Consider the following 17,243-nt stretch of genomic DNA (forward strand, 5'->3'; position numbering starts at 1 on the left):
CACTGACAGGGCATCTCCCAGCGATGAGAGGAGAGGGCAAGAGCATTTTTCCAGGTGGACAGAAGACCTAGGCAGGCATTTTAGTCTCTCTCTTCTTCTGGATCAGGAACTCCGGAGCCTTTGGTCCCAGCAAGGCCACACCCAGGATTTAGGAAGCCAAGGTTAAGATCAGCCACTTCAGACTGGGCAGGGGCAGCACCAGCTGCCTTGGCTTGGAGTAACTTCCATGTGATGGAAGGAAGGGTCCGGGCTCCTTGATGCATTAGCCATTGCCAACTTCCTCCTCGAGCTGCCCAAGGACCTGAGGTAGGACGGTGGTGTGGGGGGCTCGCTATAGCTCCCCGTCTCCTTCCCTCCTGGGCCCTGGCTCTCCTCCTCCCTTTGAAGGTATTGTGAGGAAAAAGACACCCTCCAAGTCTGGGCTGGTTCGGAGGCAGGATCCCTTAAGGACCCAGGAGCCTTTTCTAGCCCTGCGGCTTGTGTGGCCAGAAAGAGGAAGATGTGCCCAAGACGTGGTGTGGGGGAGCAATGAGCCCAGAGCCCCCCAGGGCTGCTTGAGCAGGCTGAGTGTGTGTATGGAGCACAGGGGGGAAGGGATGGGGGAGTGACTGCTTTTTCCTTCCCCGGCAGAGGAACCCTGGTCCAGTCCCAGCCCAGTCCGGCCTCCCGGAGCCTCCCTGGGGGGCTGGGCTTTAGGAGTCTATGAAACAGGAGAAAGGGGCTTGGAAGAATTTGAGGCTTTCGATCCCAGCTCCCTGCCAGGGCAGGACAGGCAGGCAGGCAGGCAGGCAGGCAGCAAGACTGGGAGCGCAGAGGGAGGCCCTGCAGGGAGCAACTTAGAGCCAGCAGAGCCAGATGTAACATTGACCTTAAATGGTAAAAGCTCCCCAGAGTGGAAGAGAGGCTGGCCAGAGGGGGAAAGGGGCTAACTCAGTGTTAGGTAAGTAAGCCGGGAACCCAGGATAACCTGCCTCCTCCTGCCTCACTCACAGGTGGGAACCAAGTCTGACTCCTTAAAGGTACAGTGCAGCATTATTGTTTCGCTTCACCAACTAGGGTGAATCTTTTCTTTGTGTTGACTTTTGGCTGGAGTGTGTGGGGTTGCTTGTCTCTTTTTTTTTCTTTAAAAAAGGGGGAGGGGGATGAATCTTGCCAGATAATGTTAATCAGCTGTGTTCTTGTAATGAGTGAGAAAACCCCAGGAGGAGGAAGAGAAAGACCAGGTCCTGGCATCCTGCCCTGGGGAGCAGGGGGAGGGGGGCTCAGTGAAGGTAGGTGAGTGAGGGGAGATGCCAGTCTGAGTTATGTAGGGCTTGGCTCCCAAAGCAAGGCCCCTCGGGAGGAGTCGGGTGGTGTGCCCTCAGAGCTTGCAGTTGGGTGAGGCCTCACTGTGACCAAGGGCAAGGGGCAAGAGTGAGGGTTCCCTCCCTTCCTGCTCTCCCTCAGCCAGGCAACCTCAGCGGCTGCTCCAGAGCTTCCATTCATTCTCAGAGTCATTCCCTAATACTAAGATGTGTGTGTGTGTGTGTGGGGGGCACAGCTGAACCTTGGCTGCAGGTAGATCGATTTGTCACCTTCCCAGTGTGAGAGCCAGTGTGCACTTCAGCTGTCTGCTCTGCTTTAAGGTGGAGGCAAACACTGGCAGCTCCAGCCATGATTGAAGACAGAGCTGCAAGCCATTCCTCTTGTAGCATCTGCAGCATCCAGCTTCCCCTTTTCTTCAAACACCATAGCAACATCCTTCAATTTACCAAACACATTTCTTGAGCCTCAACCCCTCCCCAGGTGTCTGGCCTCTCCCTGGGGAAAGATAAGGAAAGATCTTGTCAAGCTCTGTTAGAAAGCCTCAAGGGGAGAGAGATTTACAGGTTCTGGAAGGAACCAGCTCAGGCTCCTACTGCTTTGTGAAGGACCGATTCTTTTCCCTTAATGAAAAATGTCTTCCTAGAGTCTCTGGGGCTTTGGTTTTCACATCTGTACAATGTGAGAATCATGCTAAGTTGACTTCAGTGTAGCGGAAAGATTCAAGAGACCCAGATTCTAGACTTGGCTTCATGTGACCTTGGGCAAGTAACTTCTCTTTTTCATCAGCTCACAGAGACTCTCTGGACCTCAGTCTCCCTGTATGTAAAATGGGGAGCTGCTTATCTTGGTCCTTTGATTAGATGAACTCCCAGCTCTAAGACTCTATGAGGATGGATTCGCAGCAAAGAAAAGATACGTTGGGGGAGGGAGACTCGGGGCTCTGGCCAATGTAAATAGTGGTGGTGTTTTGTTTGACAGTTAAGAGGGAGGGTCCCTAACTTGATAAAGTAAGGTTTCAGTACATCTTGTCTCCTAAGAAGACTCCTAGGGGAAGCCTGGATGTTTGTTCGTTGCTGTGAGGCAGGAATTCTTAAGCGTTTTGGTGTCATGAAGCCCTCTGGCAGGACCCCTTCTCAGAATCATATTTTTTAAATGCCTCAAATAAAATACATAAGTTTACAAAGGAAACCAGTTATATTGAGATAGTTATTATAATGGTTTTAAGTTCACAACCCCCAGAAGCCTTGTTATATAGTAAGATGGATCTCTTAAACTTTCTCCCCCTGCAATATGAATTCTTAGGTCAGTAAGTAACCCAGCCAAGTATAATTTCTTTCAGGTTTAGTATATTAATTCTCATAGAAACATAAAATGCTACACCCCTTGTGATAGCTGACATTTAACTACATCATCGCATTTGACCCTCAGTAGTGGATTAGGTGCTACAGGTAGAGGGGCAGAGCCAAGATAGAGGAGGAAAGGAAGGTACTTCAGATATTATTATCCCCCAGTTGTAGATGAAGAAACAGGCTGTGTGAGAGGAAGTGATTTGCCCATGGCCACATAGTTAGTAATTGTCAGGGTCAGGATTCAAACTCAGGATGTCCTGACTCCTGGTGTAGTCCTCTAGGCCACAAATGAGAGAGTGGAATCGATAGCTAAAGACTAAGATGAAATAGGGAATTACTTTTCTTGACTATTGAATTCAATAAGGTATAATAGGAAACATCCATTTCCTAAGTGGCTCCTTTGATTTCTAAGATTTAGATGATGAATTAGGGAAGGGACCAAAGATGACCAAGTTCTCAGTAACTCAGAATTTACACATCAGCTCTGCAGCAATGAGATTGACAAGCTTTATCAACCAATCAGCCAGTATTTACCTAGTGCTTACTTACTGTCGATTGACTAGGAATACAAAGGCAAAAGTGAAATCCTCTATGACCACGAGAACCTTGCTTTCCAAAGCCGGGGACTTCATAAGGCCAGATAAGTAGATTCACAATGAATACAAGATGGTTTGAAATGTGAATGTGGAGGAATAAAATAACAGGGCGCAGGAGTCTGCAGACAGAGGTGGACTTGGGGGAGAGTTTGAAGGCTTGAGGAATGAAGTGTTTCGGAACAGCCACTGCTCAAAGTGGATGTGTCCAGAGGTTTTTCACATTATTGTATTTCGGTCTTCCCATAGACTTGTCAACCCTTTGTGCAGGAAACAGAGTCTCATGAGATCATAGACTGAGAGTTAGAAGGGACCTTAAAAGCCGTTGAGTCCAATTCCAAGGACACCCAGAGAGATAAAGTGCTTTATGCAGTCACACAGGAAATAAGTAGTGGGATAGCAGGGGGCAGGATTTGAACCCCGGTCCTCTGATTGCAAAGGCAAGGTTCTTTCCTATAAACCAGTAGAAACCTAGGAAGGGTTAATGTCTGGGCAGCTTTCTCTCAAGCTTAGAAAAAGAGGCTTTTGGTTCACCTCATTTACCAGGTCCAACGAGAAGCTGGTTTTCAACAGAGAACGCACCCTCCAGTCTGCAGAGGACAGACCTAGCTGATAAGCATTTATTAACCGTCTGCTCTATGCCAGACAAGCGACCTTCCCCCCTCCCCCCTTTCTAATTCTCTGAGGTGTCTCTGGCGAGGCCAGAGGTCCCCATGGCCCCATGGGACCATCCCTCAGCCACATTCCCTGCTGCTTGATTATGGAAGATGCTTTTCTAAAAGGCTGAGACATTCCGTTCACCTACGGGAGAAAAAGCTATGCCCTCCTTCGTGGTACAGGGCAGCAGGGAGAAGAACTGAGCCCACTATACTGCATTCCTTTGGCTAGAAATATGGCGAGTACGGGGAGGCTCCCGGTGCGAATCCCCAGGAATAGAAGGAATCAGTAGCGCTGGCATCGCCTTGATGACAACGCCCTGGCTTATATGGGGGAGGGGGGGCGGGGGGGGGATATTTGCCATAGGGAAAGCCCATTGAGATCTCCAAGGAAAGGCAACCATCCAGTCCACTCGGCTTTCAGGGCTGAGACACGGTGATGTGTCATCTGGTCTCACCTATGCCTGTGACTTTGGACTACCTTGCTCTGAAAACAAAGGCATTCTTCATGGGAGAAGGGAAGCGAGTCTGTCCACCGGGCGTTTGGTCCCGATTCAGTGACCGGATGCTATGTGTAACAGCATTGTGCCGGTTGTCTCCTCAGAGCAGAATTCACACCTTCTGGGTGTCCTGGAGGGTGAAGCAGAGCTAGGTCATCGCCTGGGAAAATAAATGAATAAAAGCAGTAGATGAGGGGGCAGCTAGGTGGAGCAATGGATAAAGCACTGGACTTGGATTCAGGAGTACCTGAGTTCAAATCCAGTCTCAGACACTTGACACTTACTAGCTGTGTGACCCTGGGCAAGTCACTTAACCCTCATTGCCCCACAAAAAAAAAAGCAGTAGATGAGTGATCTGGCGTGATAGTGGGAATTCAATTCCATTCAATGAGCAATTATTAAACACCTACCCTGTGCCAGGCACGGTGCTAGCTGAATATACTAAATGTTAGATGGCATTAGAAGACTAATAATGTAAGATGGGCTAATGATATAAGGTAGGAGATAAGTACCAGGTGACTTGAATGGCTGGAGGATATCATAGAGGTCAAGGGCTACCATCTATGCAATGCCTTTCCTGATTTCACCATATGTTAGTGCCTTCCTCCCCCAAACTCCTTGGCATTTATATTGTATGTGCTTATATGTGAACTTATATACATGTGTATACATAAAATGTGTGTGTTGTTCAGTCATTTCAGTCGTGTTTGACTCTTTGTGACCCCATTTGGAGTATTCTTGGCAAAGACACTGGAGTGTCTTGCCATTTCTGTCTCCATTTCATTTTACAGATGAGGAAATTGAGGCAAACAGAATAAAGTGACTTGCCCAGGATATCATGGCTAGTGTCTGAGCCTAGATTTGAACTCAGGTCTTCCTGACTCCAGGCCTGGCACTTTATCTGCTGTAGCACCTGGTGTGTATATGTCTGCTATCTCCTGAGATACAATGTCAGATCCCTGGGGAGAGTTAATGTTTCCATTTTGTCCTCATATTCCCAGCACTTAGTATTGTGAATGGCACTTGGCATTCACATACTAAATGGTTGCTGATTGACTGAAAAACCTACTATGCGAGGTCTGTTCCTGAGGGAAGTACAAGACATCAGTGTCTTGGAGGGAAGATAAGACATACACACCTGAAAAGGAAACTGATAATATGAGAAGGGACAATAATAGAAGGCAGCTAGGTGGCTCAGTATGCCATCCCATACACTCACTAGCTATGTAACCCTGGAAAAGTCACCTCACCCTGTTTGCCTCAGTTTCCTCATCTATAAAATGAGCTGGAGAAGGAAATGGCAAACTGTTCCAGTGTCTCTGTCAAGAAATGGGGTCACAAAAACTTGGATATGACTGAGCAACAACGAACAAAATAAGGTGCTAGTTAAGTGCTGGGGGAGTTGTTTGCATATTTAAGTATCTATTACTTAAATATTTAGCTATTGGGAGGTTTCCCTGCTTGGCAGTTATACAAAGGGGCATTTCTTGAGAAAGCGTGGGAGTTGCCTTTCCCATCATCAACAAAAGTTATGAGTCTAAACCTGGGGGCAGCTAGGTGGCGCAGTGGATAGAGCACTGGCCCTGGAGTCAGGAGTACCTGAGTTCAAATCTAGCCTCAGACACTTAACACTTACTAGCTGTGTGACCCTGGGCAAGTCACTTAACCCCAATTGCCTCACCAAAAAAAAAAAAAATCTATTCAATTATGGGTGTAGTTCAATTTCTTATGAGTCTAAACCTGAGTTTGTGTCCCAGCTCCATACCCTACTACCAGCTCAACCTGGCCGAGTCACTTGGCCTCCCTGGGCCTCAGTTTCTTTATCTGTAAAACAAGGAAGTTGGATGAGATGATTTGGTTCGTAGGCTCCTAAATATAGAACTAGAAGGAACCTCGGAGGCTTTCTATTCCAATCCCCTTCTCCTGTCCATTTCATAGATGAGGAAACTGAGGGACTTGTCCAAAGTCACTCGGGCAGCATGTGTGAGAGGTGAGATTTGAACCCAGCTCCTCTCACTTGAGAGCCAGTGCTCTTTCCTAAGGTTCCTTCTGGGTCTGTGTAATCCTGTCTTTCTAAACATCCTCAGCTTTCCTTTACCGATCCACAAAATGGTGTGGCAGAATAAGCCTTGCTGAGTATGGGGGTTCAGAATGGGTTTTAATCTTTGTTCTTCCGTTTACTCCCAGACGAGTTGCTACTCTTCTTCCCGCAGCCTTTCTGGGCCTCCACTTCCTTATCAAAGGGGGGTTGGGTTTGATGTTCCCCAAGGTCCCTTCCAGCCCAGCCAGGCTGAGATCCCAGGAAGGATGTTCTCATTGCATTTCTAAAGCTCCAGGGCTTAAATCTGGCTATGCGAGCCCATCTCAGGGATTATTTTGTGTACCAAGAACAGCTGTCTGGGTCCTCCTGGGCGCCACTCTTTTTGTGGTGGGAGCTTGTTTTTTTCTGTGTTGTCCACAGAAAGAGCCATTGAGAGAGGGTGAGGCTCTGTCTTCATTGTCCTTCAGAGGTCACGCCAGAGACCCACAGGCTCCCAGTGGCTTAGACCACAGGCATGTGGGTAGTGCCATTATTGTTAGGGAGGTAGCGCAGTGTAGTGAAGAATGCTGGATCTGGAGTCCAAGGGCCTGGATTCAAATCCTGGCTCAGTCACTGTGTGATCTTGGGCTAGTTTTTAATATCTGTTTCCTCATCTCTCACATGAGGAGTTTGGATTCTTCAGTTCTAAGTCCATGATGCTAGGACTCCCATTTTATAGAGGAGTTAGTCAATAAACATTTATCAAGTACCTACTAAGTGTTTGTTCTCTCATAATAATGTATAGCTATATATATGTATATCTGTACATATGTGTGTATATATACATACACATATATATGTGTGTTACTATAGTTATTTGGTTAATAAACATTTATTAAAGACACTACTATGTGCTAGGCACTGTGCTAAAACCCTAGGGATACAGAGAAAGCCAAAAGACAATCCCTGCTCTCAAAGAGATTGCAATCTAATTGTGGGGGGGGAGGTAGCTAGGTGGTGAAGTGGATAAAGCACCAGCCCTGGATTCAGAAGGACCTGAGTTCAAATCCGACCTCAGACACTTGACACTTACTAGCTGTGTGACCCTGAGCAAGTCACTTAACCCTCATTGCCCCACAAAAAACACATACACTTCAGGAGGACCTGAGTTCAAATTCGGCTTCAGACACTTGACACTAGCTGTGTGACCCTGGGCAAGTCACTTAACCCCAATTGCCTCACCAAAACAAACAAAAAAACCCCATATACACACACAAATCTAATGGGAGAGGGTGGGGCACAACCTGCAAATATATATAAAGTAAGCCATATGCAAGATAAATAGGAAATGGTTAACAGAGGGAAGGCACTGGAATTGAGAAGAGTTAGGGAAGGCTTCCTGGGATTCTTGTTGGGATTTAAAGGAAGCCAGGGAGGTCAGTGGTCAGAGCAGAGGAGGAGGGAGTTCTAGGCATGGGAGAGAACCGGTGACAATGCCCAAAGCTGAGAGATGGAGAGTCTTGTTTGTGGAGCAGCCAGAAGGTTGGCGTCCCTGGATCCGAGAGTACTTGGCTGGAGGTAAGATGTGAGAAGACTGGAAAGGTAGGAGAGGCCAGGTTGTGAAGGCTGTGAAGGCCAGACAGAGGATTTTGTATTTGACCCTGGAGGTCATAGGGAGCCATTGGAGTTTGGGGGGGAGCGGGGCATGATCAGACCTGTGCTTCAGTGAAATCCCTTTAGTGGCTGAGTGGCGTGGGGAGAGACCAGAGGCAGGCAGATCCCCAGCGATAGTCCAGGCGTGAGGTGATGAGGGAACGGACAGGAGGGGGTGTCGGAGCAGGGAAGAAGGCACAGTTGAGAGATGCTGCTGCAAAGGCGAAATCAACAGGTTGGACTTGGGGCGCTAGGTCATTTGGACCTTTGTGATGTCCTTCCACATAACGAAAAGTGTTTCAGGCCCATTTCCCTGGTGAGGGAAAGAAAAAACTGAAGCCATAGGAGGCAGTGCCTAGGTTAGTATGTGCCCGTATATCCAAGCGTCTTGTCCCGGCATCCCTGAAATTCCTAATGTGAGCATTTGATATGGAGAATATTCAATGAAGTGGCCACCATGAATTCAATTCAATTCAATTCATTCCAAACACATTTATTAAGCACTTGCTGTGTGCAAAGCATCTGTTATGCACTTTTTTTTTTTTTTTACTATGCACCTTTTGTTCAACTTGTCCCACACCTCAGGGCTCTCGTGGGTAGACCTGGGCAGACAGAAAAAGGCCATGTAGACTTGGGAGACCAAGCTTCCTTCCTCCTCTCCCACACAGACGCTCATTCCCTAACCTATAACCCAGTTAGTTGTCCAACACCCAGAGTGGCCTAAGCCTGCTCAGAGACCAGAGGAATATTGTGGACGCCGTGCCGGCTTTGGAGTCCTGAAGGCCCGGGGTCAAATCCCAACTCCAGCCAAGTCACTCGATCTCCCTCACCTTTGGTTTTCCTTGTCTATAAAACGGAAATAACAACAACTCCCACGACTCGGGGTTATTTTTGAGAGTTAAATGAGATAAAGGATACAAAACATTTTTAGAAAATTTTTAAGTACCATATAAATGTTAGCTATGTTGGTGGGGATGCCAAGGATATGCCAGCCATCACTGCACAGAGCAGGGTGATGGGAGAGTTCTTGGAAGCTTGTCTGAAGGGGAGGGTTGCACCATCCACAGTCCAGTCTCTCCCTCGCCCTCTGGCCTCTCTCTTATCTTCAGTCTTGAATACCTGAGTTTTCTGCTGAGATCCTCATAAAGTGCCTTAGTCACAGCCCCTTTTGAAACTCAATGAAATTCAATAAGCGTTTATTGGGCACTTCATTGTGTATCTGACTCCATACTGGGGCTGGGGGTACAAAGACCAAAAAAAAAAAAAGCAACAGTTCCTGCCCTTAAGGAGCTTAGGTCTACTTGGGAGGATGCAAAATGTACTCAAGAGAGTATGGATTAAAAATAATTTACACACACACACAAAACAAAATAAAATAAAAATAATTGACAGGGGGCAGTTCGGTAGCACAGTGAATAAAGCACTGGCCCTAGATTCAGGAAGACCTGAGTTCAAATATGACCTCAGAGACTTGACACTTACCAGCTGTGTGACCCAGGGCAAGTCACTTAACCCCAATTGCCTCACAAAAAAATAAAAATAAAAATAACAGTTAATTCAAAAAGGAGGGGGTTCTACTAAGGGGAGCGTTGGTCCTTGAGCTGTCATTTGGAGGAAGCTGGGGACCCTATGAGACAGAGGGGAAGAGGTGGTGCATTCCAGACATGGGTGACCCCTTATACAAAGGCAGGGAGGCTGGAGATTAGTGATATGCTCAGGGAACATAGGAGGCCGGTTTGGGGATTTTTGTAGGTTTTTTGCGGGGCAGTGAGGGTTAAGTGACTTGCCCAGGGTCACACAGCTAGTAACTGTCAAATGTCTGAGATCAGATTTGAACTCAGGTCCTCCTGAATCCAGGGCCACCTAGCTGCCCCGGATCAGTTTGCCTAAAATGGAAAATGCATGAAGAAGACTTACATGAAACAAAACTGGAGAGAAAGGTGGAAGCCAGATAGTGAAGTGTTTTAAATGCCAAGGTGAGAATTCTGTATACTTATACAGATTAGAAACATTCTGTGTTTTTTCTTAGAGGCAGTAAGGAATAAGAAGATCTTTTTGAGTAAAGGGATGACATGGTAAGATCTGTAGAAGGCAGAGTTAAGAGTCAAGGGGCGGGGCAGCTAGGTGGTGCAGTGGATAGAGCACCAGCCCTGGAGTCAGGAGGACCTGAGTTCAAATCCGGCCTCAGACACTTAACCCTTACTAGCTGTGTGACCCTGGGCAAGTCACTTAACCCCAATTGCCTCACTAAAAAAAAAAAAAAAAGTCAAGGGGCCTTTTCAAGGCAATAAACCTAGATAGTTAAAATCAGTGGAAACCCTTCATTGGGATTTATGTTTTACTGGGGTTCAAGGGAATCTCAAAGAGCAGCAGCTTAAGGGATGATGGAGTAGCTGCCCAAGCCCACTTAGAATCTTTCCCCTCCTCCCCTCCCCTTCCGTCAAGGCTCTCCCTGGCAGCCTCTCTCAGCCCCAAAGGACTGATGCTGTTTCCTCCGTGGAAAGAATGTACCGTCCACTTGGATTATTCAGCGGGGAAGGATTTTCTATTATCTCGAGCTAAATTTAGGTTGTTGCATACATGGATGCGGTTCATGATGCCCCTCTCCATGGGGTCCCATTGCCCCCACGGTCATGCATCGAGGTAGGCCGGCAGCAGCGGTAAGACCACTGGGGTGAATGACCTCAGGGGTCTGCCACACGGAGTTCTGGAAACCTTGGGTCAGTTCCAGACACAGGGCCACTGCAGTTTCTAAAACACAGCAGGTTGCCGAAGTGAGTCTGTAGGAGAAGTGTTTTTGTTTGAAGTCTTAATTGTCAGAGACCTAGAAGGAAAACCCTGTTACTTTACACTTCCCAATTGTCGTGGGGACTCTCCACAGTTGTCCTCAGTTTAATCTGAAATCAGAGGCAGGAGCTCTGATCAACGGGCTTCAGAGAAGAGTACTGGGGGCACAGCCCATCACAGGCTGCTGATACTTATTTGGCATTTTAAGATTTGTATGATCTCATCTGATCCTCACATCAACTCTGTGAAGGAGGTACGGTGATGATGCCCATTTAACATATGGGGAAACTGAGGCTGAGGGCTATGAAGTGGCTTACTCAGGGTCATCCAGCCTGTAAGTGTCCAGAGTCTGGTTCTGAACTCAGGTTTTTTCTGATTCCAAGTCTATCATGCTACCTACCTTGCCATGGGTCAAAGAATATACATAAACCAGAGATGAAGATTTCTGTGATTCAGTGAAGTTTGCATATTCTTCTGGGTAAGTCAGTCAACAAGCATTTTTCAGAGGTATGTGATCTGAGAACCCACATTCCCTGGAAAAGTGTAGCTAATTCCTGTTATCTCTATATAAAAATAGCTAACATTTATATTGCCAGGCTCTATGCTAAGGATGTTTACAATTATTATCTCATTTGATCCTTACGATAACCCTGAGAGGGAAGGTGCTATTATTATCCTCGTTTTATGGATGAGGAAACTGAGGCAAATAGAGGCTGGGTGACTTACTTGCCCAGGGTCACACAGTAAGTGTCTGATGGCAGATTTGAACTCCGGTCTTCCTGACTCTAGGCTAGAAGCTCTATCTCTGTGCTACCTGACTCCAAAAGATTTATGGTTTTAGTTAGGCACAGAAATTCTCCTTGCCTTAGGAGTTGTCTTATAGAGTTGCCTGAGGCTTAGAAAAGTTAAGTCATTTCCATAAGGTTACATAGGTAGCAAGTGTCAGAGGCAGAATTTGAACTCAGATCTTCCATACTATGTTCAGTGTCTCCCCCCACCCCCACCCTGCACCATTCTGCTTCTCAAGATGGCTCCCTAATGGGTTAATATTGCAATGGTGGGAGGGGATGCATATAGTAGACACTCAGTGAATATCCAGCTATTGAATGAATGAATTTATTTCAAGTTTATGTGGTTGTTTGTGAGAGAAAGGACAGGACCAGACGTTAGCAGCAGCTGCCTTTCTAAAGATCTATTTATTGCTTAGTGCACTGAGTATTTGTTCTCTCTTGTTAACAAAACACTTGACTCGTACTTGGGAAATTCACAGCTTTCATCAAAACAGCGCCAGTCATCTTGCTTGTTTGTGGTTTGGCATTTTTCCCCACATGTGTCCTTGCTTTCAATTAAGCACCTGCCTATGGTTGGGTAGAGACATGACAACAGTGTGGAAGGACTAGGCGTGATGGGGCAGACAGTCCTCCTTGGGTATGCCCGCCTGGAGGGAATGGATAGCCCCATTCAATGACAAATTGGCCAGGCTAGCTCTGGAAGTGTGGGAGTCTGTTTTGTAACCTACAGGAGATCTAGAGACATTGATGGGGCACAAGGAGGTCATCAAAGGAATGAAATCTGAGCCAGGGGAAAGAAGAGGGGAGCCAGGATGGGCTAAAGGAAGGATGAAAGCAGATTGGGGGAGGGTGGGTGCAAAGAAGGTCTCATTAGCAATCAATAACTCAGCTGTTCTACAGCTCCACGTTACAATCAAAGGGCTCTTGTTCAGAGGTGTAGGAGAGCAATCAATAAGTTGTTATTTGGTCATTTTATTTATGTCTGATTCTCTGGGACCCCTTTTGGGGTTTCTTTGGCAAAGACATTGGCATGGTTTGCCACTTCTTTCTCCAGCTCATTTAACAGATGAGGAAACTAAGGCAAACGTGGTTACATGACTTGGCCAGGGTCACACAGCTAGTAAGTGTCTGATGCCACATTTGAACTCAGGTCTTCCTGACTCCAGGGCCAGAGTTCTATCCACTATGCTACCTGGCTGCCCTTCATCAGGAAGTAGGAGGGGCTAATAAAAATAATTTCACAGATTTAGGAAGAGAACTGGATGAACAAAAGTCCTATGGGTTAGGTTTGACTCTCCATGCCCCTACCTAATAGCTATAAGATGGTGCATAACCCAGGGTAAATTCCAATGTGAGGGTCAGGGGGGAAGGCTGTGGTGGCATGAAGCACCATCTGGTTCTAGATGGGATTGCACTGAGACGGGGTGGTCAGCCCATCCTCTGGAGGGGGTCCCACACCAAGGGGGTTGGGGAGAAGGCAGGCCCAGGGAAGGTAGCCAGAGTCTGGGATTGGTGGCCCAGCGATGATCACACAGCCCAAGAGTGAAGCTTGCCAGAGGGTTTGATGCAAGCCAGAGGGCTGGAGGACAACCCTGCAGAGGAAGCACCCCTCCCCAGTTTCAGTGCCCTGGGACGGAACTCTCATTTCCCCCTGCTAGCTTGCTCTGTGGGTTAAGTCCCTTCTCTTCTCTTCACTGCAGAATGAGAGTATTGGACTAAATTATCACCAAGGTTTCATACAGCTCCCAAAAAGAACTGTTCTGATGAGAAAGTGAAAAATGGAGAATGAGAAGGAGGGTTGAAATGTAAAAGAAGTTCAGACAGAGTTAGGATCACATCACATCAGATCTGAAAAGACTTCGAAGTTTAACACAAGCCTTCTCTTTGACAGATGGAATGGCTGAGGGCTGGGGAGACGCACTGTTCTCCCTGCCAAGTAACGCTTCCCCCTCTGGCCTGAATTCATGAGCTTAGAAGTTGATCTGTCACTAGAACCCAGGTCTCCTAACCCCAAGACTTGAGCCCTTTGCAAGTTTGGAGGCTCTGCAAGAATGGGTGATTTCCGAGATAAGGTGAAGCTTGGAGGGAGGTAAAAATCTTTAGGCAAGTGGGAGGTGGAGAAGAATCCAATGGTGGGGTTGCAGATGGTATGAAACAATCCAGGAAAGGAGGAAAGTCTGTCCTTGGCTCGTCTCGGGCGGGACTTGCAAAAGAACAGGACAGAACAGGAAAAATCCCAGCGGCCAGCTGGCAAAGTCTGGCCATGCTTCTGTCCCAGCACAAGCCGGTCAGCAAGCATGGGACACTTTAAACAATGAGAAAGATGCTGGATGGAGAATCAACTCCCCAAACAGCTGGTAAAAATAGGCCTGAGAGAGGCACATCCACAGAAAAAAGGGCTGGGTGATGAACACAGAGACAAAAGTAGGCAGAGGGAGAACGGGGGCGGGGGGCGTCAGAAGAGAGAGAGAGAGAGACAGAGAGAAAGGGGGGAGGGAGGGAGTGGGGGAGAGAGAGAAAGAGACAGAGAGACAGAGAGGAGAGAAGGTGAGAGAGAGAAGGAGGAGGGAGAGAGGAGAGAGTGAGAGAGAGAAAGAGAGGGGGGAAGGAAGGGAGAAGGAGAGGGAGAGGGAGGGAGACAGACAGACAGATAGAGACGGAGACAGAGAGACAGAGAGACAGAGAAACAGAAAGAACCAAGGATGGGGCTGGTTTTCTTGAGGAGAACAATTTCAAAGTCTAGAGGAATAGAGTGTGTGAGTGTGAGTGTGAGTGTGTGTGAGTGTATGTATGAGTGTGTATGAGAGTGTGTGATTGTGTGGTAGGCAGCACATCTACTTGCCTTTAGGATGAAGAGTAAAATGGTCTAGAACCTGGAGCTCCCTTTGCAGCCTTAGTACGATAAATATCTGAGGACCAGATGAAGGAACGAACCAAGCTGCAAACAAGTATTGAGACACCCCACTTAGCTGGGTAACAGCAGGGGTTGGCAGCGTAGATCTTTCTTGGGTTCAGCCTCTGGGAACAAAGGAGGCCATCCTGAGACCCATCTAGTGCCTTCTGTTTAGGCAGTCTCCCTCCTTCCCAAACAAAGCTGCCAAAACGAGGAACCTCAATCTCTACCCTTATGCCACTTTTATCCTTTCAACTGGGTGGCACAGTAGATATAGCTCTGGTCCTGAAATCAGGAAGACCCGTGTTCAAATCTAGCCTTAGACATTTACTAGCTGTGTGACCCTGGGCAAGTCACTTAACCTCAATTGCCCCGCCAAAAAACAACAACAACCAAAACAAAAACCAAAAAAAACAGATTGTGCAGGCTTGAAATGAGTGTGGGACGGGTCATGGAGTCATAGAATCTCGGGACTGCGAGGGATCTCAGAGGTGACCTGGTATTCCTGTATTGCATGAGTGCTCTCTATTACAGCCTCACCAAGTCATCAACTTCAGGCTTGTGCTTGGAGACCTCCAGTGATGGGGAACTCTCTACTCATTGAGACCATCCATTTCTTTCTACTTCGAGACAGACCTAATTGTAGGAAAGCTTGCCTTTCCATTGAACAGAAATATGACTCTTAGGGGCTTATGTACCCTTGCCCTCGAATTCTTAGAATAATGCATTAATGAAAAGTTAAAAACCCATTTGGGGGGGATTCACAGAAGAGTACCTCTGACTTATGGGATGTGAGATCCACGGCTGGAAGTGATCTGAGTCCATCTAGAGACCTAAGATGGTTGAGTAATTTACCCAAGGTGACACGGCTGGTAAATGTCAGAGAGGTTTGAACCCAGCTCCCCTCACGGCAGAGTCAGTGCTCTGTACTGTCTCCATTCGTTGTGTTCTTTCTCTCCCACCCCCAGTAACAGGAAGGCAAAGTTTAACTTAATATAAAGAACTTTCTAACCATTAGAGCTACCCAAGAATGGAATGAACAACTTCAGGAGGAAGTGAGTTCCCCTGGGGTTGGAGCTAATAGCAGAATAATCACAACAGGGTGGATTTTTTTTTTTTTATGCTTGGGGAAAGAGAAAGAGAAGTGAAAACTCTCTCGTCTTTAGAGCTACTGATAAAACATTTGGAGAAGGTGGGGCTTCCAAAGAAATCAAAGAAAGCAGAAAGGGACCCATATGTATAAGAATATTTATAGGAACTCTTTTTGTGGTCTCCAAGAACAAAAAAAGAGTGGTATCAGTTGGAGAATGGCTGAAGAAATGATGGTCTGTGAACATAATAGAATACTACCATGCCACTGTCCTGGGTCCCAAGAGCAACAAGACAGAGAACTAAAGATTTCCTCTGATCTTTACAATCTATCAAACTTCTCCAAAACAGAAAATATGAGGCAAAGATAAAGCAACTTCAGTTGTCTCCATGGCCTAGAACCACCAGAATTCAAAAGAAGGTTTAAAAAAGTCCTCCAAATTCACAAACTGATGCTCACTGACCCTGAGTTCACTCAGCACCCCTACTCCATCTCCCACACTACTAGCAATGAGGCTATATTAGCAAACCTCAGGACAGGACAAATATTTACAACACCCTGGTCTCTTCTCCCTCTTTGAAATGCCATAAAGACTCTAGCTCCAGGCTTCAGAAATTGGTCCTGACTGTGACAGATAGTGAGGCTACAGCCTCTCTGGAGCAAAAGCCTACTGGGACACACAACCCCACAGCACTGATGCTGCAGAGTTCTAAACAGCAAGTGCTTGTCCAAAGAATTAAGGAATAGAGGGAGTGGGACAGGGAACCAGGACAGGACACTCTGGGGTTGTGGGGGGCGGGGAGGCAGAGAAAGAGCATAGCATCCAGCTAGGGTCAGTTCTGACCACCTACTTGAGGCAGAGACCTAAGCTGGTGAACTGCCTAGTGTGGGAAAAGACTGAGATGCTTTGAGATCCAGCCCCAAAGTCAGAGGAGAGGGAATTAGAATGTGAATGAGAGGGGAAAATAAGAAGGAAAAAGAATGAAGCAATCAGTTTTCAGGAAGAAGAAAATGTAAGCAGATAAATCAACAGGAAAAACAGTCACCACAGAAGGTATTGCGGATTCCAGATCTAATAACAAAGATCAGGCATCTATGATAAATATTATACAACATAGTGAGATGGAGGATCCTGTGGAATTTGAGGCACTCAGAGAACCACAACACCCTGTTCCTCAGTAGTTCAAAAGAAAAATGAGAGCAGAATTTATGTCCCACAAAGCAAAAATAATGGGCAGAATAAAAAAAAAAAACTGGAGTCCATGATGGCAAGCCTCACCAGAGAAACAAAATTGAGAACTGTAGCTTAGAAACGTAAACACACCCTGAATTGAAGGACAACATACATGAGAAGCAAATAATATTATCTTGCTATTAGGGAGGATACACGGGAAGGTTTCTGAGAAACCTAGGAAGATTTGCATGAAGATGCAGAGTAAAATGAGCAGAACCAGGAGAGCAATTTATACAGTAACAAAAACACTATAAAAACAAGCAACTTGAAAGACTTTAGAACTCTGATCAATGTAATGATCAATGAGGCTTTTTTTTTTGAGATTGCTAATACAGGACTTTTTTTTTTTTGGCCTATATTTACTTGTTACAA

The 17,243-nt window shown here is 46.6% G+C and overlaps 1 protein-coding gene across 2 annotated transcripts in view; it reads left to right on the top strand.

Moving 5' to 3' along the window:
- Positions 1 to 200: 200 nt before the first annotated feature.
- Positions 201 to 17,243, top strand: part of IRAG1 (inositol 1,4,5-triphosphate receptor associated 1) — a 126,469-nt gene continuing 109,426 nt past the window's right edge. Inside the window, exon 1 of one of the 2 annotated variants that reach the window (XM_043971382.1) lies at positions 201 to 306. Coding sequence is in view for 1 of the 2 variants with exons in the window: in XM_043971380.1 (XP_043827315.1) it covers positions 874 to 940 (67 nt within the window). In the remaining variant the exon portion in view is untranslated. Of the gene's footprint in view, positions 307 to 821; positions 941 to 17,243 lie in introns of those variants that run through there. The other variant, XM_043971380.1, reaches the window with a different exon arrangement.

This window comes from Dromiciops gliroides, chromosome 6, assembly GCF_019393635.1.
Source record: "Dromiciops gliroides isolate mDroGli1 chromosome 6, mDroGli1.pri, whole genome shotgun sequence".
NCBI lineage: Eukaryota > Metazoa > Chordata > Mammalia > Microbiotheria > Microbiotheriidae > Dromiciops > Dromiciops gliroides.